At 43.1% G+C, this 26,622-nt stretch overlaps 2 protein-coding genes across 3 annotated transcripts in view; both read right to left on the bottom strand.

Moving 5' to 3' along the window:
- PWP1 (PWP1 homolog, endonuclein) overlaps positions 1–26,622 on the bottom strand; it is a 753,749-nt gene that overhangs the window by 174,698 nt on the left and 552,429 nt on the right. The gene's annotated exons all lie outside the window — the stretch shown is intronic.
- ABTB3 (ankyrin repeat and BTB domain containing 3) overlaps positions 1–26,622 on the bottom strand; it is a 338,029-nt gene that overhangs the window by 117,143 nt on the left and 194,264 nt on the right. For both annotated transcript variants that reach the window (XM_050749650.1, XM_050749651.1), the window contains exon 2: positions 21,624–21,773. In XM_050749650.1, the coding sequence (XP_050605607.1) occupies positions 21,624–21,773 (150 nt within the window). The remainder of the gene's footprint in view (positions 1–21,623; positions 21,774–26,622) is intronic.

Here is a 26,622-nt window from a genome sequence, read left to right as displayed (position 1 = left end):
GTTAGAGAAGTGTTAAGGGCTCATATCAAATGGAGCCTTTCTTTTTAAAGTAATTAATATTCAAATGAATTAAAAATAATCACTCTATAATCAATATTATTTAATGCACTGGCCCTGTCCCACTTATGATCCTCTCATGCACATCAGAATCTGTTGCATACCTTAGGAGACAGTTGACTAAGATATCTGTGATGCTTAATTTTTTTTTTTTTGAGACAGAGTCTCACTCTGTTGCCCAGACTGGGGTGCAGTGGCGCGATCTCGGCTCACTGCAACCCCTGCCTCCTGAGTTCAAGCGATTCTCCTGCCTCAGTCTCCTGAGTAGCTGGAATTATAGGCATGCACCACCACTCCCGGCTAATTTTTTTGTATTTTTAGTAGAGATGAGGTTTCACCATGTTGGCCAGGCTGGCCTTGAACTCCAGACCTCAGGTGATCCACCTGCCTTGGCCTCCCAAAGTACTGGCATTACAGGCGTGAGCCACCAGCGCCTGGCCGGTGATGGTAAATTTTATGTGTCAACTTGGCCAGGTCATGGTACCCAGTTCTTTGATCAAACACTAGTCTAGATGTTGCTCTAAAGAAGCTTTTTTTTTTCCTTTCCAACTTTTATTTTAGGTTCGGGGGTACACACGTAGGTTTGTAACATGAGTAAACTGCATGTCACAGGGGTGTGCAGATTATTTTGTCACCAGGTAAACAGCATAGTACCAGACAGGTAGTTTTTCAATTTTCATGCCCCCTCATCCCCTACCCTCAGGTAGTCCCTAGAGTCTATTGTTCCCTTATGAAGGTATTTTTTAGATGTGGTTAACATTTGAATCAATAGACTTTGAGAAAAGCAGATTACCTTCCACAATGTGGGTGGGCCTCATCCAATTAATTGAAGGCCTTAAGAGAAAAGACTGAAGTTCCCCGAAGGGGAAAGCATTCTGCCTCCAGACTGCAACATCTTCTACTAGAATCTCCAGCCTGCTGACCTGCACTGCAAAATTTTGGACTTGCCAGCTCCCATAATCACATAAGCCAATTCCTTAAAATAAATGACTTTCTCAGTCTTTCTCTCTACAGAGAAAGAGAGAGAGAGAGAAATCCTGTTGGTTCTGTTTCTCTGGAGAATGCTGACTAATACAATATCTGACATGATGCTAGCCCCTGTTGGGGGGATGTGTCTTCCCCATCCCCTCTCATTGTTCAGCTGAAACCAGGCCTTTTTATCTCACCCCTTCTCCACCATCCTGCTGTACATTTCAACGTGACACATTTACCTAACATCCAAACTCGAGTAAGTGAGGCAAAGTGAGAGGCAGGAGTTGCTCTTCCAAAGGCTTAGGACTCATCTCCTGGCTTCCTGTTTCCTGCCTGAGGGAGGGGCCACTACTTCAAAAGATGACTGACAAGAGGACTGTTCACCAGCTTTAGGGGGGTTGACTATGGGAATGAGGTTCACAGAGCTCTTGATTGACTGACTACAGATGCAGCCTTAAAGTCCTTCTCAAGACAAGATTCCAAGCAGCTACTGTTTTTTTCTCTTTTTTTTAAAGAGACAATCTGTCACCCAGGCTGGAGTACAGCAGGGTGACCATAGCTCACTGCAGACTGAGCTCAAGTGATCCTCCCACCGAAGCCTCCCAAGTAGCTGGAACTACAGTCACAAGCCACCATGTCTGGCTATTTTTTAATTTTTAATTTTTTGTAGTGGAGATGGAGTCTTGCTTTTGTACCCAGCCTAGTCTTGAACTTCTGGCCTCAAGTGATCCTCCTGCCTCAGCCTCCCAAAGTACTGGGATTATAGGAGTGAGCCACAAGCAGCCCCTATTTCTAATAGGAGTTGTCAAAACAATGGAAAGCTCTATGTTATCTAAGTCCTAAGGCTTTGTTAGGACAGCCTAACTAGACTATAATCCACTGAGCTCAGTGCCTGGCCAACAGATCAGGGCCTTGAGCAGATGGCAGCAGGCGGTATGATGGTTAATTTTAGGAGTCAACTTGACTGGATTAAGGGATACCTAGATAGCTGGTAATACATTATTTCTGGGTGTGTCTGTGAGAGTGTTTTCAGAAGAAACTGGCATTTGAATCAGTGGGCTGAGTGAGGAAGACCTGGCCTCACCCAATGTGGGCAGGCACCATCCAAGTGGCCAAGACCTGGATAGAACAAAAAGGCACAGGAAAGGTAAATTTTTTTTCCTCTCTCTCTCTCTCCTGGAGCTGGAACACTCTTCTCTTGCCCTTCCACCTCCTGCCATATGAGGACATGGCAACAAGCCACCATCTTGGAGGCAAAGAGAGCCAGACCACTTGACCTTGACCTGGCTGGCATCTTGATCTTGAACTTCCCAGCCTCCAGAACTATGAGAAAATACATTTCTGTTCTTTATAAATCTTCCAGTCTCAGAAGTTTTGAGCAGCACGAATAGACTAACGCAGGGGGTTACATCCTTACATCTGTCTGCATCTTCACATACCCAGGCCTGAGCCTGCCTCTCCACTCTCCATTTCCCACAGCTGGAAAATTCATCCAAGAAAAAATTTAAAAGCATCAAGGAAGGACATTCTTTTTTAGAGGCAGATCACAGGGAAGACACAAGGGCAGCTGCAGATGGAAAACGTGGGGAACTACTGCTGAAAGTTAGGTAGGGGTCAGAGGAAAGAGTTCAAATCTCAGCTCTAGCCTGTGTAAACACAGGTGAGTCACTTAACCTCTCAGGTGAGGAATAATCTTCACCTCTCAGGTGGTTATGAGGGTTAAGTGCAAAATGTGCAAATGCCTGGCACACTTGGCATTGAATAAGCAGTTCTCCTGGGCTCATGGCCTGCCTGCTCTTCCTCCTTTCTGAGTGGTGAGACCAGGATGCTGGGTACATGGGACAGAGAGGGATAGTCCTGCCAGCACCCTGAATCCTGAGCACCTGATATGCTGCTTCACGCTGGGGTTGACTTTTTAGGACTCTACACTGCAAAGCTGCTCACCCCTGGGGTCCCTTTGGGCACTGAGATCCCTAGCTGCTACTGCTTCCTTTTTCTCTCCATTCTCATCTTTTAGAGATTGCACTCCTTGGGAGGAAGAAAAAAAAGGAAGTTAAGCTGGGTGCCTGCCTCCAGGCATTCACATCACTGTAGCCTAGTAAGGGGAAGCTCCAACCACTGGTCAGAATAAGAGCTGCCAATCAGTGAAAGTTGGGAAGGGATCCAGAAGAAAACTCAAAGACAGAGGCCTGGGGTAGGATCAGGCACTGTGACAATGTTTTTGATTTTCCGATGAGGACAGTGACCTAGAGTAGAGGAAAAGGAGACAGCAGAGGTAGAAGCCCCAATAGGCTGAGCACCCACCACGTCTCCGGGCATTTATACACGTTTTCTGATTTGATTTATATAAGAGCCACACGAGGGGGGAATTATTATATCAATTTCAGAGATGGGAAAATTGAGGGGGGAGGCAACTAGCCCAGGCGTCACTCAGCAAGTGGCAGACTGTGACTCCAACCTGGAGTTGCACATACAATGTTGGCTTGTGTTGTCACTACAACACAGTGCCTCCAAAAAGCCACAAATCTAGAACCCACTTTTGGGTGGGGCCCTTAAAAATTCTGATGAAGAGTCTGAGGCTTAAATCCCAAACTTCTCCCAAAGTCGGTGCCATCACACACTCCAGAGTGGGGCCCACTTGGTGGAGTGGGGGCTCCGGAGATTGGTCGGCCTCTGCTGATGGAGCAGAGCTTCCAGCTTGGGGTTCTCAGAGTCTGTCCCATTGGTGTCTGTCTGGAGGACAGCGGGGTGGCAGATGGGTCAACCTGCATAAGTGACCAAGGAGGCTGTGAGAAATCACTGAGCAGGAAGAGCCTGGAGGGGTGGAAGAAGCAACTCAACAATGAGGGAGGCCCGGAAGGAAGCTGGTACCGAAATCAACAGAAGCCTGGCTTCTCTGATCAGACTTCCTGCCTGGCCCCTGGCAGAGCTGAAAGAGCTGCTCCCTGAAAGCTGTGAAAAGGAGGAGGAGCTCAGGCAGCTGAGCTCTGGGGTCACCTGAGGAGGCTAAGGTGGATGACAACAAACCAGCAGCTAGTGCTTCCTGTGTGCAGGATAATTCTCAGCACTGTATAACTGTTATACCGATTTAAGTGCCACATGATCCAATGGGGCAGGTCCTGCTAGCATATTCATCTCACAAATGAGGAGAGTGAGGCACAGAGAACTAATAAAAGTACACTGCCACTGAGTCCAAGAACTGGCCTGGAAGCTGCTGCCATCTGGCTCTCCCCTACACCACACTGCCCTGTGAAGGCAGAGGTCTTCATGCCCTGGGGGCAGCGCTGACACAGTGAGGCCTCCGGAGATCCCAAGCTGCTTCTGCATCCCCAGGGTTTTTGGCAGAACAGCTCAGCATCCCTTCCACTGGTGTCTGTTGGTGGTGGCATTCTTGGTGGGCATAGAGTGGGGAAGAGCTGCACAGACCATGGAGGCAGGGTTGATGCCAGTAGCTTTGGAGAGGCCTGGAGACTTCCCAGTCCTGCCCTTGGCTGGGAAGTCAGGGTCCTCCAAGGCAGCCCCAGCCATAGGCTCATGCAGGTTCACAGGAGGCCAAGGCTGCAGGCTGTGGGCAGCCCCAAGCTGGGCCACAGCCTGGCAGGAAGAAGTGGTGGTTACACATCAGATGCCACCTGGGGACTCTGAAAAACTGCGGGGCGCAGAGGCTGGAATTCCTGTGAATCTGCATTTAGAGGGCAGAGTCTGAGAAGCTCTGAGGCTGGCCAGATCTGAGGTAGACCTGGCCTCCACTGCCCCCAGAGAGAAGCAGTTTGAAGGGTGTGGGCTGCCTGGTAGCTGAGCCATGTTGACACTCACTGTTCTCTGGGAGGAAGGCTGTGCTGCAGACAGCCTGGAGTGAGCAAGGGAGGGCGGAGGGAAAGCCAAGGGGGAAGGCTGCCATCAGGAAGATGTGAGAAGCAATTCTATTTCTTTTTCTTCCTTTTTAGTTGACACATAAGAATTGCACATATTTATGGAGTACACAGTGATATTTTGATACATATACATAATGTATGATGATCAAATCAGGGTAATTACCATATCCATCACCTCAAACATTTATCATGTCTTTGTGCTTGGAACATTCAAAATCCTCTCTTCTAGTTTTCTGAACATATACAATACATTATTGTTAACTATATTCACCCTACAGTGGCATAGAACATTAGAACTTGGTTCTTGATCTAGCTGTAATTTTGTATCTATAACCAACCTCTTCCTATCCTCTTATCCCAGCTACTCTTCCCGGCTTCTAATAACTATAATGTTAGTCTCTACTTCTATAGGCTCAATTTTTTTATGATTCCATATACGAAGAAGATCATGTGGCATTTATCTTTCTGTGCCTGACTTATTTTATTTAATATATCATTCTCCAGTTTCATCCACGTCACCATGAAGGACAGGATTTCATTTTTAATGGTTGAGTGGTATTCCATTGTGTATATATACACATTTTCTTTATCCATTCATCTGTTGATGAACTCATCATAGGTTGCTCTATATCTTGGTTTTATAAATAGTGTTACAATAAACATGAGGATGCAGACATATCTTGGATATACTAATTTTTGTTCCTTTGGATAAATGCCCAGTAGTGAAATTGTTGGATCATATGGCAGTTCTATTTTTAGTTTTTTGAGGCTCCTCCACACTGTTCTCCATAATGGCTGTACTAATTTACATTCCCACTAATAGTGTGTGAGGATTCCCTTTGCTCTACATCCTTGCCAGTATTCGTTATTTTTTCTTTTTGATAACAGCCATTCTAACTGGGGTGAGATATCTCAGTGTGGTTTTGATTTGCATTTCCTTGATGATTATTGATGTTAAGCATTTAAAAATATACTTGTTGGCTGTTTGTATGTCTTCTTTTGAGAAATGTCTATTTAGATCTTTTGCACATTTTAAAATCATATTTTTTTTTTTTTTGCGGTTCAGTTCCTTGTCTATTCTGGACATTAGTCCTGTGTCAGGTGAATAGTTTGCAACTATTTTCTCCCACTCAAAAGGCTGGCTCTTCAATTTGTTAATTGTTTCCTTTGATGCACAGAAGCTTTTTCATTTGATATAGGCTCATTTATCTATTTTTGGTTCTGTTGCCTGTACTTTTGAAGTCTTACCTCTAAAATGTTTGCCTAGACCAATGTCCTGAAGCATTTCCCCTATGTTTTCTTCTAGGAGTTTTACATTTCAGGCCTTGCATTTAAGTCTTTATCCATTTTGAGTTGATTTTCGTATATGGTGAGAGATAGGGATCTGGTTTCATTCTTCTGGATATGGATATCCAGTTTCCCCAGCACCATTTATTGAAAAGAGTGTCCTTTCCCTAATATACATTCTTGGTCCCTTTGTTGAAAAATCAGTTGGCTGGAAATATGGATTTATTTCTGGGTTCTCTATTCTGTTCCATTGGTCTATGTGTCTGTTTTTATACCAACACCATGCTGTTTTGGTTACTATTGCTTAGTATACTTTGAAGTCAAGTAGTATGATGCCTCCTCTTTTTGCTTAGGATTGCTTTGGCTGTTTAGGTTTTTTGTGTTTCCATATAAACCTTAAGGTGTCTTTTTTCTATTTCTTTGAAGAGTGTCATTGGTGTTTTGATAAGGATTGCACTGACTGTAGATTTCTTTGGGTAGGATGGTAATTTTCCAATATTAATTATTCCAAACCATAAGCATGGAATATCTTTCCATTTTCCGTGTTCAATTCTTTCATCAGTGTTTTGTAGTTTTTATTGTAGAGATCTTTCACCTCCTTGGTTAAATTTATCCCTAGGTATTTTTTTTTTGTAGCTATTGTAAATGGGATTGCTTACTTGGTTTGTTTTTCAACTAGTTTGTTATTGGCATATAGCAACACTACTGATTTTTGTATGTTGATTTTGTATCCTGCAACTTTACTGAATTTGTTACTCAGTTCTAACAGTTTTCTGGTGGAGTCTTTAGATTTTTCTAAATATAAGATCATGCCATTTGCAAAGAGGGGCCATTTTACTTCCTGTTTTTTGATGTGGATGCCATTTCTTTCTCTTGCCTAATTGCTTGTTAGGGCTTCCAGTACAATTCGAATAAGAGTGGTGAAAGTGGGCATCCTTGTTCCATTTCTTAGGGCAAAGCCTTTCAGATTTTTCCCCATTAAATATAATGTTATTTGTGGGTGTGTCATATATGGCTTTCACTGTGTTGAGGTTTGTTCCTTCTATGCCTACTTTGTTGACAGTTTAGGGATGTTGAATTTTGTCACATGCATTTTCTGCCTCTATTGAGATACTCACATGGCTTTGTTCTTTATTCTGCTGATGTGATGTGTGTGTTTATTGATTTGCATATGCTGAACTATCCTTGTATTTCTAGGATTCATCCAACTAGATTATGATGTATTATTTTGCCAATGTGCTGCTGAATTTGCTTTGCTAGTATTTTGTTGGGATTTTTGCATTTATGTTCACTGAGGATATTGATCTATAATTTTCTTTTTTGTTGTGATTTTGTCTGGTTTTAGTATTAGGATAATATTGGCATTGTAGAATGAGTTAGGAAGAATTCACTTCTCTTCAAGTTTTCTTGGAATAGTTCGAGAAAAACTAGTGTTAATTCTTCTTTAAAAGTTTGGTAGAATTCAGCAGTAAAGCCATCCAGTCCTGGGCTTTTCTTTGTTAGGAGAATGTTTATTACTGAGTCAATCTCATTACTTGTTATTGTTATGTTCAGGTTTTCTATTTATTCATGGTCCAATCTTGGTAGGTGGTACGTGTCCAGGAATTTATCCATTTCCTCTAAGCTTTCCAATCTGTTGGTGTATAGTTGTTCATAATTGTCTCTAATGATCCTTTGTATTTCTGTCATATCAGTTGTAATGCCTCCTTTTTGTCCCTAATTTTATTTATTTGGGACTTCTCTGTTTATTTCTTAGTCTAGCTAAAGGTTTGTCAATTTTGTTTATCTTTTCAAAAAACTTTTAATTTTGTTGATCTTTTGTATTGTTTTTTAGTCTCTATTTCATTTATTTCTGCTCTGATCTTTATTATTTTTTTTCCTTCCACTAATTTTGGGTTTGCTTTCTTCTTGCTTTTCTAGTTCCTTAAAGTGCATTGTTAGGCAGTTTATTAAAAATCTTTCTACTTATTTTGATGTAGGTGTTAATTGCTATAAACTTTTCTCTTGGCACTGATTTTGTATATACTATAGATCTTGGTATGTTGTGTTTCCATTTTTATTTGTGTCAAGGAATTTCTTAATTTTTTTTTTTTTTTGAGAGACAGGGTATTGCTATGTTGCCCAGGCTGGAATGAAGTGGCTATTCACAGTTGTGACCATAGAACACTATAGCCTCAAGCCCCTTGGCTCTGGTGATCCTCCTGCCTCAGCCTCCGGAGTAGCTGGAGCTACAGATGCATGTCACTGTGGGTGGCTCTTTAATTTCTTTTTAAATTTCTTCATTGACCCATTGGTCATTTAGAAGCATGTTGTTTAATGTCCATGTATCTCCAAAGTTCCTTGTTATTTCTTTGTTATTCTAGTGTTAGTCCTTTGTGGTCTGAAAAGATACTTGATATGATTTCAGTTTTTAAAAATTTGTCAAGACTTGTTTTGTGACCTAACATATGGTCTAAACTGGAGAATATTCCATGTGTTGTTGAGAAAAATGTGTATTCTATGGCTGTTGGGTAAAAAGTTGTATAATGTCTGTTAAATCCATTTGGCTTAAAGTGCAGTTTAACTCTGATGTTTCTTTGTTGATTTTTCTGTCTGGATGATCTGTCCATTACTGAAAGTGGGGTGTTGAAGTCCTCTACTATTATTGTGTTGCAGTAAATCTCTCCCTTTAGCTAATAATGTTTGTTTTATATATCTGGGTGCTCTGGTGTTGGGTACATATATATTTAAAACTGTTATATTCTCTTGTTGAAAGGATTCCTTTATCATTGTATAATGACCTTCTTTGTCTCTTTTTATGTTTTTTTTTTTTTTTGACTTAAAGTCTATTTTTGTCTGAAATAAATACAGCTACTGTTGTAAGCTTTTGGTTTCTGTTTGTGTAGAACATCTTTTTCCATCCCTTCACTTTCAGTCTATGTGTATCTCTACAGGTGAAGTGAGTTTCCTGTGGGCAGCACACAGCTGGGTCTTGCTTTTTTATTCTTTCAGCCAGTCTATACCTTTTAATTGGAGAATGTAAACTATTTACATTCAAGGTTGTTAATGATAGGTGAAAACTTACTCCTGTCATTTTGTTAGTTGTTTTCAGATTGTTTTTTATATTGTATATTATATTGTGTATATTTCTTCCTCTCTTATTGCTTAACTTTGCAGTTTGGTGGTTTTCTGTAGTAGTAATATTTGATCCTTTTCTGTTTCTCATTTGTGTATTTGCCTTATCAGTGAGTTTTATACATTCATGTATTTTTATGAGGGTAGATATTGTCCTTTTACTTTCAGATGTAGGGCTCCCTTGAGCATTTCTTGTAGGGCAGGCATAGAGGTGGTAAATTCCCTCAGTTTGTTGTTGTCCTGGGAAGACTATTTCTCCTTCATTTCTAAAAGATAGCGTTGCTGGATATAGTCTTCTTGGCTGGCAGGATGTTTTTTTTTTCCTTTTAGCACTTTGAATATATCATCCCATTCTTTCCTGGCCTGTAAGGTTTCTGCTGAGAAATCTGTTGCTAGTTTGATGGGAATTCCCTTATATGTAGCTGGATGCTTTTCTCTTGCTCTTTTAAATTTTTTCTGTGTCTTTGACATTTGACAGTTTGACTATAATGTTCCCCAGAGGGGATCTTTTTGGGTTTAATCTATTTGGAGATCTTTGAGCTACCTTATCTGAATGTCACCTATATCACTCACAGGACTTTTGAAGTTTTCAGCTATTATTTTATTAAATAGGCTTCCTATGCAGTTGCTTTTTCTAATTTTATGGAGTAGCTTTTGCAAGGAAAGACTTTTTGCTGTAGATGTATATATAGTGTTAGTTGGATAGGATTCTTTGGCTTTGATTCTGGGTGGGTCCAGCAGTGTAGCCTTTGTATGATTTCTTCCGCTGTAGTCAATGTCAGCAGTGTCTGCATGTTCCTCACTAGCTTAGACTGTAGTTGTTTGTGATGGATGTGGTATGGTTTTGCTGGGGACAAGGATGCTGGATGGGCCAGACCTTGGGCTCCTAGATAGCGCACAAAGGTGCATGGTGGTCCCACCACTGAAGAGGCAGGTTCACTGGACAGCAGTGGCAGTGGGCCCTGGTTGGGCCTGTCCTGGGGCCCTTGAATGGCACACACGGGTACCGGTGATGGCAGACCCTGGGTAAGCTGATCCTCAGACTCTTGGGTGCTGTGTTTGGGTACTGATGCTGGTAGTCTTGTCTTTAGGTCCCTGAGTGATGTGTGGGACCACTGGAGGGGGCAAATTTGCTATTGGTGGTGGCCCTGGGGCAGGAAGCTCTCAAGTACTGGGGAGTGTGTGCTTTGGCTTCCTATGTCCTGGAGGCAGCCTCCCTGATGTGCAAGACCACCTGTTCCCCATGGCGTAGGGCACTGACTGGGCTTAGGTGCTGAGGATGTGGCTGCACTGCTGGGTCCAGCTGGTGTTGCAATGCTGCAGACTTCTGAGTGGATGTGGGAGATGTTAGCTGAGTCCCGAGAGTATGGAAATGCAGGGGCTACTGGGTTCCAGGGCAGGATGTAGTCTAGTAATGACTACTCTCAAACTGGTGCTATGCTGCAGCGGCTTGGTTTTGCAGGAGTGGGGAGCAGGGAGGGACTATCCAAGAGTGAATCTCCTCTCCAGAATAATGCAGTTTCCTGGACTCTAGGCATCTCCCTATGCTAGGCTTGGGTCCTGTGAGGGCTGAGGGGTTTTCCTGTAACTAGCATTGCAGGTGTTCTAAATAGCAGGCCACTCTCTGACCTCTGGATTGAGAGGAACGGAGACATCGCTGGATGATTGGCCAAAGAATCAAAGAACCAGAGGCTCCTGGAGTTGGGACTGGCCTTTGAGCTAATCCAGTCTGTCCTCTCCAGAGTCCTTTCTGTAGCATCCAGCAGTGAGAAACTATTATTACCACGATTACTAGTAACAATAGTAAAAGCTGTATCACGTGTTGTGAAAAGTATTTAATATACATTGTTTTTAATTCTAACAGTGCTCCATAAGGTATGTATTAATATCATCTCAATTTCACAGTAGTAATCCTCAACTGGGTTGCTTTTGCCTCCCAGGGAACATTTGGCAGTGTCTGGAGACATTTCGATTGTCACATCCAGGGGTTTGCTACTGGCATCTAGAGGTTAGAGATACTGCTAAACATACTACAATGCACAGGACAGTTCTCACAACAAATAATTTAGTCCAAAATGACAACAGTGCCAAAGTTAAGGAACAATGTTTTGCAGACAAGAAAAGAGGCCCAAGGTTACAAGGTTAATAAGAGGCAGACAAGATTTCAACCTAGGTCTGTTTGACTCTAAGGTCTGTGCTCTTCACTCCAAATAATCGGAGTCCCTCTTTCAAAGGCAGCCCAATGAAGCCTTGGCCAGCTCTCGGTCCATCTTGAAGCAATTTAGCATTATGTGGCAAAGGTACTAACAACTACTCATAACTCCTGACTCAGTAATTCCATTTCTGGGAATCTGTCCCAATATTTGAATTCAAAATGTAGCAAAATCTTCATGCACAAGGATTTGCACCCAAATCTTACTTATGGGATCCAAAATTTGACAAACAAGTGTTTAAAAATAAAAAACATGATTAAATAAACTCTAGTACATCCACATGATAAAATAGTAAACTTATGCAGCCATTAGAAATGATTTTATAGAACTGCAATACCAAAAAAAGAATCCTCATATTAAAATGTGAAGTAGAAAAGAGCAAAATTCAAAATTGCATACAGTATAATCAGGATTATGTTATTAAAAACTATGTACTAAGTAAACACCAGGGAGAAAAAACCCCAAAGTGTTGACCAAGGACTTTTCTCCCTAGTGGGATTATCAGTGACATTCTGTCCAATTTTTCTGTAGTTTCTGAACTTTGAATTATGGCATGTGCTACTTGTATTACCAGAATAATAAGCTTACTGAGGTGGCATTTACTTTCTTGCACCTTCCATCTCGGTTGAGGGTGGAAGACACTTATCTTTCCCTCTGTCTCTCTCAAAAACTTCCATTAAAAAAGCTCAAAACAAGAAGATTCAAAAGGAAGTGGAGAAGAGAAGAGAATCATTTTCAGCCCCTACTCCACTCATTCACTTCCCCAAGGCACTGGGAAGCCTGACGGTCAGGTGCCTTTTGCCTTGGTTGAGCTAACCGTCTCACCATCTCCTCAGAGCACCTTTCAGCTTGCCCTGCATTTTCAGGCTCCCTTCTTCTGTTCTTGTTTTCCCACCTTTAATTGCCCTTTCCTGCATTCTCCTAACAATTGAAGACCTTCAAGGCTATGACCAAATACGACTTCTTCCATGAAGCCCCCCAGGATGTCCCTGATCAGAATCAAGTCCCTCTTTTCTCTATATACCTGCAAATCCTGCTTATAAAGTCTAACACATTATGTGTTTAATTCTGTTGCATTTCACAGTTAATTATCCACACATCTGCTTTCCCTACTGAGTCTCAAAAGCAGAGATCATGCCTCATCCATTGTCCTGTTCCGGGAAGGGGAGGCAGTGTGGCATGTGGTTAGGAACACGCTCTTGATACTCAGACTGAGAGCCTCCCACCTGCTACTAAATAGCTGAGCGACCTTAGGTGAGTTATTTAATGTCTCTGTAAGTGAGAATGATTATGACCTAATGAATTTGTTTTGTGAATTAAACAAACAATATACATAAACTACCTAACCTTCATTTCATCTGCAAAATTAGGGCAATAATAGTACCTACCTCATAGTATTAAATGAAGAAATGCATATAAAGCATTTAAAGCACTTGGAACAGAGTCTGGTACATTGTAAGCACTTAATAAGTGTTCAGTACTATTATTCTTTGTATCACTACCATCATCATCTTCATCTTCACCTTCATCACCATCCCCACCACCATCATCATTACCATCATGTACATCATCATGATTATCATCTCTGTCATCATTACCATCACTGTCACATCATCACCATCACCATCATCACCACCATCATCATCTCCATTATTATTGTCATCACCATCATCTCCATCATCGTCACCATCATCATCACCATCATTATCATCATCACCATCATCTCCATCATCATCATCGCCATCACCATCATCATCACCATCACCACCATCTCCAATACATCACTATCACCATCATCATCTCCATCATCATCATCACCATCATCATCACCATCACCACCATCTCCATTACATCATTATCACCACCATCATCTCAGACATCACCATCATCATCACCAAAGTCATCTCTATCATCACCATCACTACCATCATCATCTCCATCATCATCACTATCACCATAATCATCACCATCACTATCACCATCATCATCACCATGACCACCGTCATCATCTCCATCACTGTCACCATCACTGCCGCCATCATCACCATCAGCGGCAGCAGTAGCAACAGCAGCAGCCTAGTCCCAAGGTCAGAGGTCCCAAAGATTTCTCTGAGGAGGGCTGGCCTTGGGAGATGGAGTTGGCACAGGGATCCCTGAAGTCACTAGCTTCCTTTCAAACCCTGCTCTATAATATATGCTATCTGCTGCTTTACTTGTCAGTGTCATGATCGCAAAACAACAAATCCAATAGTCACTAACTGAACTGAGTTTGGATAGTTGGAGTTTGATTTTAGAAGCCTACCTGAGAATCAGTCCACTAATAACTATGTTTCCCAAATATCAGCCATTTGGGAATCACCATCATGATGTGTCTCATATCTGTGTGCTGCTGATACAATTTATTTACTTAATAGTTTTCTTTAAATTGGCTAATTATTTCACACATATAAATTCATTTTAAGAGAAAATTTCATATCAGTGCCATAAATGGAAAACTAATATTGTCCTAGTACTCATAAAAATATATTGCAATTTAAATTAGAAGGTGTTTTGTGCATCACCTACTATCATTTCCAGTGCCACCCTTGGGGAAATGCTACTCTAACCTACCTGACTCAGGATCATCTGTGGAGCCCCCAAGAAACCATTGTTCCTGCATGCCAGGTGTGACCATTCTAGGACAAAGAGTCACAGATTCCAATGGTGGGCTCCTTCTGCCCAAACCCATGCTGCTACAGTACCTTCACTGCCTTCCCTACTCTTCCTTCTGTCCATGCCAGCTACCACTTACTCTAGTACATTTCCCAAACCTCTGACAACCCTGGGAGAGGAGGTATTGTCACCCTTTTCTCACAGACAATAAAACCGGAAATCAGAGTGATCAAGTCACTTGCCCTAAGTCACACAGCACAGATGAGGAAACCAAGTCACTCCGCAGTATCATAAACTGCTGTTTAACTCGTCTGACTGAAACCCTTCTCCTTGAGAAAAAAATAAAGAAACAAGAAAAGAAAAAAAACCACATATAATCCAGGTCATTAGGTACAGAGTAATGAAAGATTTATTCTTATGGAGAAGGAGAGATGAAGGAACAGAGATGCAGCAAGAGAAGGCTGACCTCTGGATTCAGCTGGAAGCTTGCCATTCATTAACTCATTCAGCAAATATTATTGTGTCCTACTGTGTGCTGAACATTGTTTTAGGCATTGGGGATGCAGTGATATTTAAAAAAAAAAAAAAAGTCTCGGCCACATGCAGTGGCTCACACCTGTAATCTCAGCACTTTGGGAGGTTGAGGCAGGCAGATTGCTTGAGCTCAAGAGTTCGAGATCAGCCTGGCCAACATGGTGAAACCCTGTCTCTACTAAAAATACAAAAATTAGCCGGGCGAGGTAGTGCATGCCTGTAATCCCAGCTACTCGGGAGGCTGAGGCACAAGAATTGCTTGAATCCAGGAGGCGGAGGCTGCAGTGAGCTGAGATAGCGTCATTGCCCTCCAGCCTGGGAGACAACAGTGAGACTCCGTCTCAAAAAAACAGTCTCAACTCTTATGGGATTTACAGTCTTGGTCGGGGAGACAGAAAAGAAACAAATATATAGCATGTCAGGTGGTAACAAGTGCAAGAAGAAAATTAAGGCAGAAGAGGGAATAGGGAGTGATGTGGGGAGGGGTCAGTGGGTGGGGCAGTCATGGAGGGCATCTCTGAGGAGGTGACATTTTAGAAGAGGCTTGAATGAAGTGAGGGAGCTTTGAGAATATTAGGGGAAGAGATTTCAGGCACAAGGAGCAGCAGGTGCAAAGGCCTTGTGGTAGGGGCATGGGTGGAATATTCAAGAAATATCAGTAGGCCAGTGGCCACTTTGCCACATGAGAAGATTACAGGTATACCCTAGGGGCTGGAGGCAGGGGACTCTCAGAAAAGAGCCCACTTACGTTTCAAACAAGGGGAAAGACAACTTTGTCCAAGCAAAAAGCGCTTTTTTTGTGGGGTTGCTTTTTCTTCTGGTGACACTGAGGAGAGACAGCCCAGAAAAGCTTTTTATGCGGTGGAAAGTAATTGCCCTGTTTTGATTGCCTAATTGCCTGGGGACAGCAAGTTCACAGTCTAGTGTGAAAAGACAACAGGAAGAGACATTTTATGAAGAAGTCCTCATTTTTTTTTTCTTTTAACAGAAAGCAAACACTATAATTAACAACTGTCAGCTGGGGGTTTAACTGGGAGCTTGGGGGCAAGGCTGAGTGACAGGCAGAAGAGCCAAGACAAGGTCTCAGAAGACACAAATATGGACTTAGATGGGACCAAAAGCAAACTGGTCCTAAAGGGAGAGAAGCCAGGGCCTCTGCTTCCCCACAGCCCTGTGGGGATTGGGTGGACCTACTTCCCCAGCCCTACTCACTGGTTCGGGGAAGAAGACCTGGACCGCCCACCGGACTCTAAGTCAACTGTGATGTCCATTGTCCGGCAAATTTCCCAGGGCTCAGGATCAAAGACTTGCCAGCTGGTGTCAGTTTGGTGATTTTTGTGGCCTCTTGATTTAGCTAACCAAATATTTTAGAATCTGCATAGGTTCAGCTCTACGTCCCTGAGTTCAAAATTCAGCTCAATAGAAAATTTATTATCTGACTGGGTTTCATTAACAGTCCCACTCGCAACATTTTCTTCTGTTTTTGTTTCTCAGACAAGTTCACTTTAGGTCATTCATTTATTCATTCGACATTCAAGGGACATTTCCTGAGCTGTGGGTGATGGTGTTAGGTGCTCACAATACAAAGCTGATTTGCACACAGCACAGCAGAGGGAAAAAGAAAAAATGGTTTTAATTATGACTGCCACTTACTAGATGAGTGGCCTTGGGCAAGACATTTATCCTTCCTAAGTCTCAGTTTGCTTATCTGCGAAAGGAGAAGAATAATTCCTTAAAGGTATTCAAAGCAGCTGGTACACAGTAGGTGCTCCAGAAAGAGGGGATGTATTTCTACCTCAAGCCATAACAGGCTGGACAAAGATAAGTGCTTTGGACATTTCGGGTGATCAAGACAGTTCTAGATTTTAATATGAGGCCCCAAGGAAACAGGCAAGGGTTACCAGGAGGAGTCCCAGTCTGCAGAGGTGGTCCCCTGTCTAAATACAGCCCAGCACTGATTCACAACAGGGACAGGTTCTGAGAAATATGTCCTTGGACGATTTCATTGTTGGATGAACACCGTAGACTGCACTTACACAAACCTAGGGTTACAGCCTACTGCACACCTAGGCTGTAGCGTGTAGCCTATCACTCTCAGGCTACACACCTGTACAGTATGTGTCTGTCCTGATACTGTGGGCAATTGTAACACAATGGGAAGTACTTGTGTATCTAAACATACCTAAACATAAAAAAGGTACAGTAAAAAATGCAGCAATCTTTTTTCTTTTCTTTCTCTCTCTCTCTCTCTCCCCTCTCTCTCTTTCTTTCTTTCTTTTCTTGAGACAGGATCTTGCTCTGTCACCCAGGCTGGAGTGCAGAGGCGTGATCATGACTCACTGCAGTCTTGACCTCCAGTGCTCAAGGAATCCTCCCACTTCAGCCTTCCGAGTAGCTGGGACTACAGGTGCGTGCCACCATACCTGGCTAATTTTGTTTTATTTTTTGTAGAGACAAAGTCTCACTATGTTGCCCAAGATGGTCTCAAACTCCTGGGCTCAAGCAATCCCCTCGCATCAGCCTCCCAAAGTGCTGGGATTACAGGTGTGAGTCACTGCACCTGGCCCGTATTATGATCTTATGGGACCACCATCATATATGTAGTCTGTCATTGACTGAAATGTCATCACGCAGCGCCTGCTGTATTTGGGGAGGTATTGTAAGCTTTGTGAATGTTCGCACCTCCAGTTTAGTTTATAGGAGAGTATCCACAGTGCACCCTACAGAGCAAATTGCAAATCTTCAGAGTGATTTGCAGGGAACGGAGACCCAACTGCCACCCTGATGGTACAGAGGTGGGGAATCTCAGGTCTGAGTGGAAATATCTTCTGGACTTCCCTGGAGGGAGTGTAGTTTTGTGGTTAAGTATAAAAGCTTTACCTTGAGAAGCCTGGATTCAATTTTGAGCCATTCAATTCACAGGTGTGGTTGATCTTGGACAAATTGTTTAACTTCCTCTTGCTTCCATTCCCATATCATCGAATGAGGACAATAATAACATGTTGGAAGTACTTCCTGTAAACACTTAGCATAGTTCCCTGGCTCATTAAACATCAGCTGCTGCCATTATTATTGTTATTAGCTATTAAAATAGGGCTCCCCTCTTGACCCTAGCCAGACGTGTCCCTGTTTCAACAAGAGCAGGGATGACTGAGAACAAACTCTCCATCTCACCTCTGCTGCAAAAACAGTGGTTTCTACCATCCACATTGGCAGAGCAACCTTTGAATATGAAGAACAGCTCTCTATGTACACAGAGAGCAAGGCTGTATTGATTCAGACCACAGAGCAAGCCAGTCTAAATGACAGTCAGATCAGAAAAAAAGGCAATTTTATTCCTTTCAGCCGCCAACATGACTTATCAAAGTGTTTCCTTGTGTGCACATTCTACGGGGCTGACTTAGTTAATGTACAAAACCCATTCACAATTAGCAACACCCATTTGTGTGCCAACAACTCATATGCAAAAGTCAACATTCAATGAGGACAGCATTTAATTTACAGAGCAAATTGTCCTTAAAAACAATTTATGCGGCAAGCAGCTCCTGCAGGCTGCCTGTTAGGCAAAGAGCAGATTTGTTTAGCAAATCCTTTCTTGGAAGAGAGCGCTGGAATTATGCATAGCCCAATCCAGGTACTGGAGGCCACGGGAGGACTTTGAGACATCCCAGGACAAAGCTTTGAGACCCTAGGGACAGTGCGTGTGAGCCACATGGTATGAGGGCCTCTTCTGGGGTTGTCCCACAAAGCTATGTCCCAACTCGGTAGCCAGATCCTACATTTCTAGGGTCATGAGCATGTCCTGGAAAATACTGAAGTCCCAAATGTGTAGCACTTCTTCTTAGAGCAATGTTTCTCCAAGAATGCTGCTTGGACCTTCTGCCTCTGAATGCCCTGAGTACGTATTAAAATGCAGATATTTCCTTACCCCATTCCACTTGTAGCAGACATCTCAAAACAGCATTCACACATATTACCCCCAAATCATGGGGACATCTGACCTGCTGCTAGATCTTGTTATGTCACATGCTAATTAAAAAAAAAAAAAAAACAGAGAACTACTATACCACAATTGAGATTAAAAATATTATGATGGTTGAATTTTAATGTAATCAGTTTCCTTTGTAATCGTTTGCACATTATGCATTTAAAAATATTATTCTGAGACAGGGTCCACAGGTTTCACCAGATTGCCAAAGGTGTTGTGGCACCCAAAAGTCTCAGAAGAATCACAGGACTGACCAGTAGCTAGGAGGCCATGTGACAGGAGGTGTTTTGTAACTTCAGAGGTTTGAAGGGAATGGGAAGCCCAATTTCCAAATTCAGATGCCAGGAAAGTAGCTCTCTAGTGGCCATAAGCACCCCCTATAGCTTCGATCAGCTACTGACTCCCTTTCCAGAGGTGCAGGCCGTAAGCTCAATGGAGGGTGCCTATCTGGGTGTCCAGGGAATTCCTCTGGGAAGAAGTGGAAGTTGCATTTTGGGTCTTAAATCCCTTCATAGTTTAGGATTTGCTGGAATTTCAATACCAACTCCCACTTTAACACATTCTAGCATTTCTGTGATCAATGCTTCAATTCCATCAGCAACTAATACTCAGCTAAATTTTTTGATAATCAATTGGATCATAAGTAAATACAGGATTATTTTCCTGTGGTTGGTCAGACTCAGAGAGCACAGTCCTGAGTTTGGGGGTATATAAGCATGGTAAATTATTACTTAAACTTGGGATACCTCAACCTTGATTATCCCTTCCTTCTTTGCATCTTTCTACCTCTTTTCCCTCCCTCCCTCCTTCCTTTCCCTTCCCTTCCCTTCCCTTTCCCTTCCCTTCCCTTCTTTCCCTCCTTTTCCCATTTCCCAACCACTCTCTCTTTCTCTTCCTTCCTTCATGTTTCTTGAGGGCCTACTATATGCCAAGCAGTATTCCTGGTGCTAGGGTTACATCAGTGAGCAAATAAAATGTTTCTACTATGTTCTATATACTAGGGGGATAGAGAAATAATTTGAAAAAAAAAAAAACAGAATGTGGGTGGGAGGAGAGGGGAGTAGTTGATGATGGGTACTGGGCTTCTTGTTGCGGTAATACAAATGTTCTAAAATTGATTATAGTCATGGTTGCATATCCTGGTAAATATACTAAAAACTGCTGAACTGTATGCTCTACAAAGGTAAATTGTATACGAACTATATCTCAATAAACCTATTATTAAAAAACAAAAATATAGAGTATATCTTAGGATGGTAACTTCTGGGGATAAAAGTAAAGCAATGAAGGGGAGAAGAGTTGCCATAGTCTGAAAGTTCATCACCCCAAATCCATATGTTGAAGCCCTGCCCTTCAATGTGATAGTATTTGGAGATAGAGCCTTTGGCAAATGATTAGGGTTAGGTGAGTCCATGAGGGTGGAACCTCATGATAGGGTTGGAGGACTTATAAGAAGAGGAATACCTTCCCCCACCCCACCACCCTATGAGAACACAGGGAGAAGGTACCCATCTGTAAGCTAGCAAGTGAGACCTCACCAGGAACTGAATTGTCCTGCACCTCTATCTTGGACTTCCCAGCCCCCAGAACCATGAGGAATAAATGTCTGTGTTTTAAGTCACACTGTCTGTGGTATTTCATTATAGTGACCCAAGTTGACTAAGACAAGGGTCCTCAGAGTATTATGATTTTAAATACAATGGTCATGGAAAGCTTCATTGAGAAGGTAATATTTGGGTGAAATGTGAAGGTAGTCAGGGAGTGAGCCATGGGGATACCTGGAGGAAGAGCAGTTCAGGCAGAGGGAAGAGTAAGTGCAAAGGTCCTGTGGTATGCCTGCTGTGTTCAAGGAACAAGTAGGGGACAGAGGGAAGATGGAGGAGGGTGTCTGGGGAGGGTAGGGGATGGGGGGAGCTGGAAGTAATTCTGGGGCTTTGGCTTTTCCTGTGGGTCAGATGGGGAACCACTGAACCAGAGCCAGTGGAGGACTCTGAACAGAGGAAAGATGTGACCTGATATATGATTTAAGTGGATCTCACTGTGGAAATCAACAGTAGCCAGCCATTTATAGAGTATTTACCATGTGCCAGGCACCTTGGCAAACCCTCTTGTGAAAGCTGTCAGAATTAAAATGGAATCATTTGTGTTAAAATCCCTGATGAAGAGAGTCAGGGAAGGCCATGAAGGGAAGATTCTCATGCACAAATGCCTGATAACAAGAACTATCACAGAAAACCTCTGCAAAAATCACAGCCTTGCACAAAGGCCATGGTATCCTTATACACACACACACACACACACACTCTACTTATATGAAGACATGTGACCAGCAACTGCCAGTCCAATCTCAGACTGGTGCCACCCTTGTTATTTATTGATCCTTGTAGCCAAGGATAATTATCTCAAAAACAATTTTGTAAGCCTCCTCCTCATTTTTCCATTAAAGACCATTGTCTTCCTTTAGCCCCCAAATACACACGTAGTATTTCTCTGAGAATATACTCTGGCATGCACATTCTCATTGCAAGGCCTATTCCCAGATAAACATGATTTTCTTTTAGAGAATCTCCTTCTCTGTTTGTTATTTAGGTTGACACCTTTATGGATGTGAGCTCATTGAATCACTGCAGCTACACTCTGGGTAGGCATTGGTATTTTCTCTATTTTATAGAAAAGGAAACTGAGGTTCAGAAAAGCTTAGGAACCTGACCCGATTTATGGTGGAACCAGGAAATGTACCAGCTTCAGAGCTCTTACCTTCCCCACGCTACTGGCATTGTTTAGTGTACACAGCAGGCACTCAGTAAAAGGTGTCACCCCACTGATTACAAAGTAGTGCCCTGAGGGATTGGCATGAGGACACTGTGTCACTTCGGGCACAGACAGGATATGTCTTGAGGCATGAGAGCTGGAGAACCAACATCTACTTACTCAGTTCTGCAATGCTGCCTACGCGCGTGGCCAGCAAGGACTGCTCGATGGTCCTCAGCTCCGACTGGCTGAACATGGGCAGTTCTCCCGGCTTGTTTGACCGCTGTGGGTCTCTGTGAAGATTCAGGCTGTCTGGTAGGCACAGCACCCCTGCAGTCAGAAGGGAGACAGAGAATGAAAGGAAAACATATTGTTATTTTTCAGTTAACCGAGGCAGGAGTGCAACATTTCGCATAATCTCAAACCACACCAGAGCTGGTACTGCAAAGAAAGCCAGTGTAGGAACCAGTGCTCTGGACTCCTTTTAGAAATGGATGCCCAGCTATTTGCAAAGGTCTCTTAGAAGTCCCGACTACTGATTTTAGCAAGCATGTGGGCATTCATCTGGACACACGCATTTCCAAAGGACACAAAACAGAATCCTCTCCTCATGCCTGGAAGGGTTGCTATCCACTCCTAGATGCGACTTCTTGTGACTCTGGTGGTTGCTCCCCTTGTTCTCCCCACAAAGGCAGTTGTGGTCCCTCAGTGCCCTGGGGGAATAGTCTCTGCCTAAAATTGCTTCTGAGGGCTCACTTTGTTTGCTCAACAACTCTAGCTCTGGATGGTAGGGCTGTTACCTGTTTGACAAGGCTTCTGGCTTTCTCTGTAGAGCTGTATGTCAGGAGGTAGAAGAGTCCCCATGGGCTTTTGTAACTTGTATGGTCAATACCCATGGGAAATCCCTGCAATCCAATTATTCTCTTCCCTTCCTTTCCATTCCATAAACATTCAGTGAGAAGCTGGGAACTTACTTGGGTGGATGATTCGGAAATATTCACTCTTTCCTTTGCCACCCCAAACTCCCTAAGTCGAGTGCATTTCCTTTCCTCTTGACTTTGGGCTTGACTACTTGATTTACTTCGGTCAAAGCTGTTAGCAAACACAATGGAGTCAAAAGCCTGAAGACTACTTGTAAAATCGAACTTGCTCTCTTGCGCCTCTGCCTTGGTCATAAGAAAAACATGCCCTAGGCCTGGCATGGTGGCTCACGCCCATAATCCCAGCAATTTGGGAGGCCAAGGAAGGCAGATCACCTGAGGTCAGGAGTTCGAGACCAGCCTGGCCAACATGGTAAAATCCCGTCTCTATTAAAACTATAAAAATTAGCTGGGTGTGGGTGGCATGTGTCTGTAGTCCCAGCTACTAGGGAGGCTGAGGCAGGAGAATTGCTTGAACCCGGAGGTGGAGGCTGTGATGAACCGAGATCATGCCACTGCACTCCAGCCTAGGCAACAGAGCAAGACTGTCAGAAAAAAAAAAAAAAAAAAAAAAAAGAAAGAAAGAAAAAGAAAAAAGAAAAACATGCATTGTCTGCAAAACTGCAGATCTGAAGGTGGGAAAAGAGAAGAAAAACATGCTCTGGCTAGCCTGGCATGAGAGACACACAGAGCAGATCCAGAACTGGCCTGCAGCTTAGAGCTGCCCCGGCTGCCCGCAAAGACATATGCTTATTTGGTATGCCACTGAGATAGTGGGGATGTTAGTTACTCACCATTATTGTGGTGAGAACTAACAGATACACCTACCAAGTATCCTACTGAGGATACAAGGAACAAGGCAGACATTGTGCCGTGTTTGGGGTTGAGGATATAGTGATGGAGAGAACACACATAATCCCATGCTCAGTGAACTCCCAGTGTAAGTGAAGAAGACAGGTTGTTACACACATAGCTGCAAAACCATTTCTTAAATGCTCTATGGTAGGAGAAGGTTAGGAATGAAGGGATGTCTTATCAGAGACCTAAAGAACAAGTATCTGTCAATACAGTGGAAGCACTTACTGAATACCTGCTGTGTTTCCAACCCTGCTCGGCATTTTGGAGATGCAAAAGAAGAGGACACATTCAAATCATTTAAAACTGAAGAGATGATACTGGCATGGACAAAATAATCTGGAAATAAAATAGTGCCAATAGACAAGTGCTAAATAATTTAAACCAACTAGCAGGTGACGGGAGACAGAATGCCAAAGCCGGTAGTTAAAGTCCACTCCTCACCCTGCCTGAACCACATAGTCTCAGCAAAGGTGCCTCCTTTGAAGATGGGCACCTTCATACGGTGGGCCTGTCACACTCCTGCTCTCGTCCTCACTGCCTGATTGGTGGCTCCAGACACACGGAGCTACTCACTTTCTCCTAAATGTTTTACCTTCACATCTAACAGGGGGTGAGACAACAGGGTAGGGAACTCTAGTAGATGACTTTTTGGATAAATAAATAGTGAATAACGAATAACGGGGCCAGGGGTGGTGTCTCATGCCTGTAATCCCAGCACTTTGGGAGGTCGAGGTGGGGGGATCACCTGAGGTCAGGAGTTCAAGACCAGCCTGGATAACATGGTGGAACCCTGCCTCTACTAACAATACAAAAAATTAGCCAGCTGTGGTGGCAGATGCCTGTAATCCCAGCTACTTGGGAGGCTGAGGCAGGAGAAACTCAGGTGGTGGAGGTTGCAGCGAGCTGAGATCATGCCACTGCACTCCAGCCTGGGTGACAGAGTGAGACTGTGTCTCCAAAAAAATAAAAAATAATGAATAATGGATGAATGATACAGATGACCATTAGAGTTTAATGTTTCTATAATCAGGAAATTAGTCAAGGGAAATTTTTCTAAGATTCTAATCCAATCTTGTTTTTTTCAAATATTTTTGACTGTGACTCAGAGTAAGAATATATTTTATATCACAGCTTGGTGTGCGCACACACACACACCCACACACACACTCTTCATGATTTCCATTAAAAAATTAATGGAAAATAACAGTGACCCTTACTACATGTGAGGCCCTCTCATTTGTTTTCCTTTTCACTTCTCTTCCATCTTAGTAATAAAAAATGCTGAAACTGAAGCAACAAAAGTGACATCATGATCCACTAATGGGTCGACATGGGCAGTTTGAAAACACTGTGGGCTGTGACACAGATTCACCATTTCCTGGGCACTACCAAGTGCTATACTTCAGAAATCCTCAGCTTTCAGGGAAGACAAGACCTTCCCAGAAATGCTCGCCATCCAAGCCCAGCCTCCTGCCTCTCCCTTGACAGCCATGTCATTCTCCTGTTCAGCCCAGGCAGGAACACACTGAGTCATCCTTGCTCCCTCTGGTTTGCCCACCTGCCAAGACATTAAGTCAGAGGCTAAGTCAAGTAGCTGTTGCCACGGCAATGAATCTTGGGCCAATTCCTCATCTGATGCTCCTGGTGTCTCTGACTCTAATTCAGGAACTTACTACCCCTTAAAGAGTTCACTGCAAAAAGTACCAGATAATCATGACCCACTCCAACATGTGACCCAGTTTTCAGGGTAATGAGACCCTTTGCTTAGGAAAAGGGGATGATGGTCAGAGGGGACTCCACAGCAAAGGAGACTCGAGACCTGGGTCCTGAATGTTGGGGAGAAGGTTGCCTAATTAACAGTACAGATGACTCACATGTTCTCAACGGGATTGCTTTCTTGGTATTTGCATTATTTGCGGCAAGTCAACAACCCAGATCTGTGTTTTAAAATGTTGCCTCACATATTGGTTGAGGCCTGAGCAAATGGGACTTGGAGACTGGAACCCAGAGCTTCAGTCTTAGCTCTGCCACATCTCACTGTTTGACTTTGGGCGGGTCACAGAACCTCTCTGGACCTCAGTTTCCTCTTCTGTGAAATGAGGGTGATAGTAATGACCTTGTTTTCCGCATTGGACTTCTGGGGATGGGAGTGAGGTGTAAGAGCGAAATGAGATCATGTGTATCAAAGTATTCTGCATGTGCTAAGCAAACAATAGGTTCTCAACGTATGTTAACTGAGAGCAAAGTCAGTTAATGTGCACTAACCCAGCTTTAGACTACTTTGTCCTTTATCATAAGACTCAACAATTTCCCTTGGAATTATTTCTCCTTCTTTTAGGGGTTATGAAATTTAAATATGGAAAGAAAATTATTCAAAGAAGCTTCGAGAGTTAGATTATAGAGATTAGAGAAATCTATAATTGATCTATTACACAAAGATTATATACCAGGGTTTAATTTTCTTTTTCCTCGTTGGAGACTCTATGTGGGGTATACACATAAACTGAAGTTATTATTTATTTTTTGTGTAAAAATCTGCTTGGTCAGGGAGAAGGTGCGAGCATCATGTTTTAGTGTCAGATGCAGGCCTGAGTTTTGGACTACTTGTCTATTTCCAGGACAGCCATGGCCTGGTGATGAAGACCCAAGTTTAGAAACAGAGGGAACTGAGGTTCAAATATGAGTTTGAGTGGACCTAAAGGAAATAATTTCCCTGGAGAGCAAGTGAACATAAGCCAGGATCCACAGTGGGCTGGAGGGGTCACGGTATCCCTGAAATTCTGTTACTTTGAGTGTGTTGTGCATTTGTCTAAGGGGAGAGTTCATCCAAGTTCTCCAAAGAGTTTATGGGTCCTAAAAGAGGGCAAACCAATGCCTTTGATTGTCCACATTCCCATTTATTCAAGGTTTCTCTTCTCTGGGAGTGGCCTGGTAGCAAGGTGGGGTAGAGCAAGGGAAACAAGATACCAGCACTGCCAGAGCTTGATACCATCCTGCAGCTGCCCTCTGTGCAACTGGGACAAAGAACTTCCTGCTCTCCAGCCAGCTTCTGCATCAGTGAAGAGGGGTTAAACTATCTATTTCATAGGTTTATTGCAGTGATTAAACAAGATAATATGCTTAAAGCCTCTGGCCTATAGAAAGTGCCTGATAAATACCCTGTTCCAGATGTGCTGTTCCATTTAGTTAATGTCTGGATTCAAATGGCCTTGCAGATCATCTTTTCACAATCTTGTGCAACTGGAGACAGACAACCATTTGGTGAGGTCATTTTGAACAAAAAATATGAGAGCTGCTGCTCTGGGCAAAACCCTGGGCCAACCATGTCTGGCACTGTGTCTCTGATAGAGGCCATCAGGGTGCACTGCTGCCTCCCAATGTGCCTACCTTTCTAGATGCAT

The sequence above is a fragment of the Macaca thibetana genome, chromosome 11 (genome assembly GCF_024542745.1).
Source record: "Macaca thibetana thibetana isolate TM-01 chromosome 11, ASM2454274v1, whole genome shotgun sequence".
Lineage (NCBI taxonomy): Eukaryota > Metazoa > Chordata > Mammalia > Primates > Cercopithecidae > Macaca > Macaca thibetana.
Note: the sequence above shows the minus strand (reverse complement) of the source record. Positions and strands in the feature narration are given on the sequence as shown.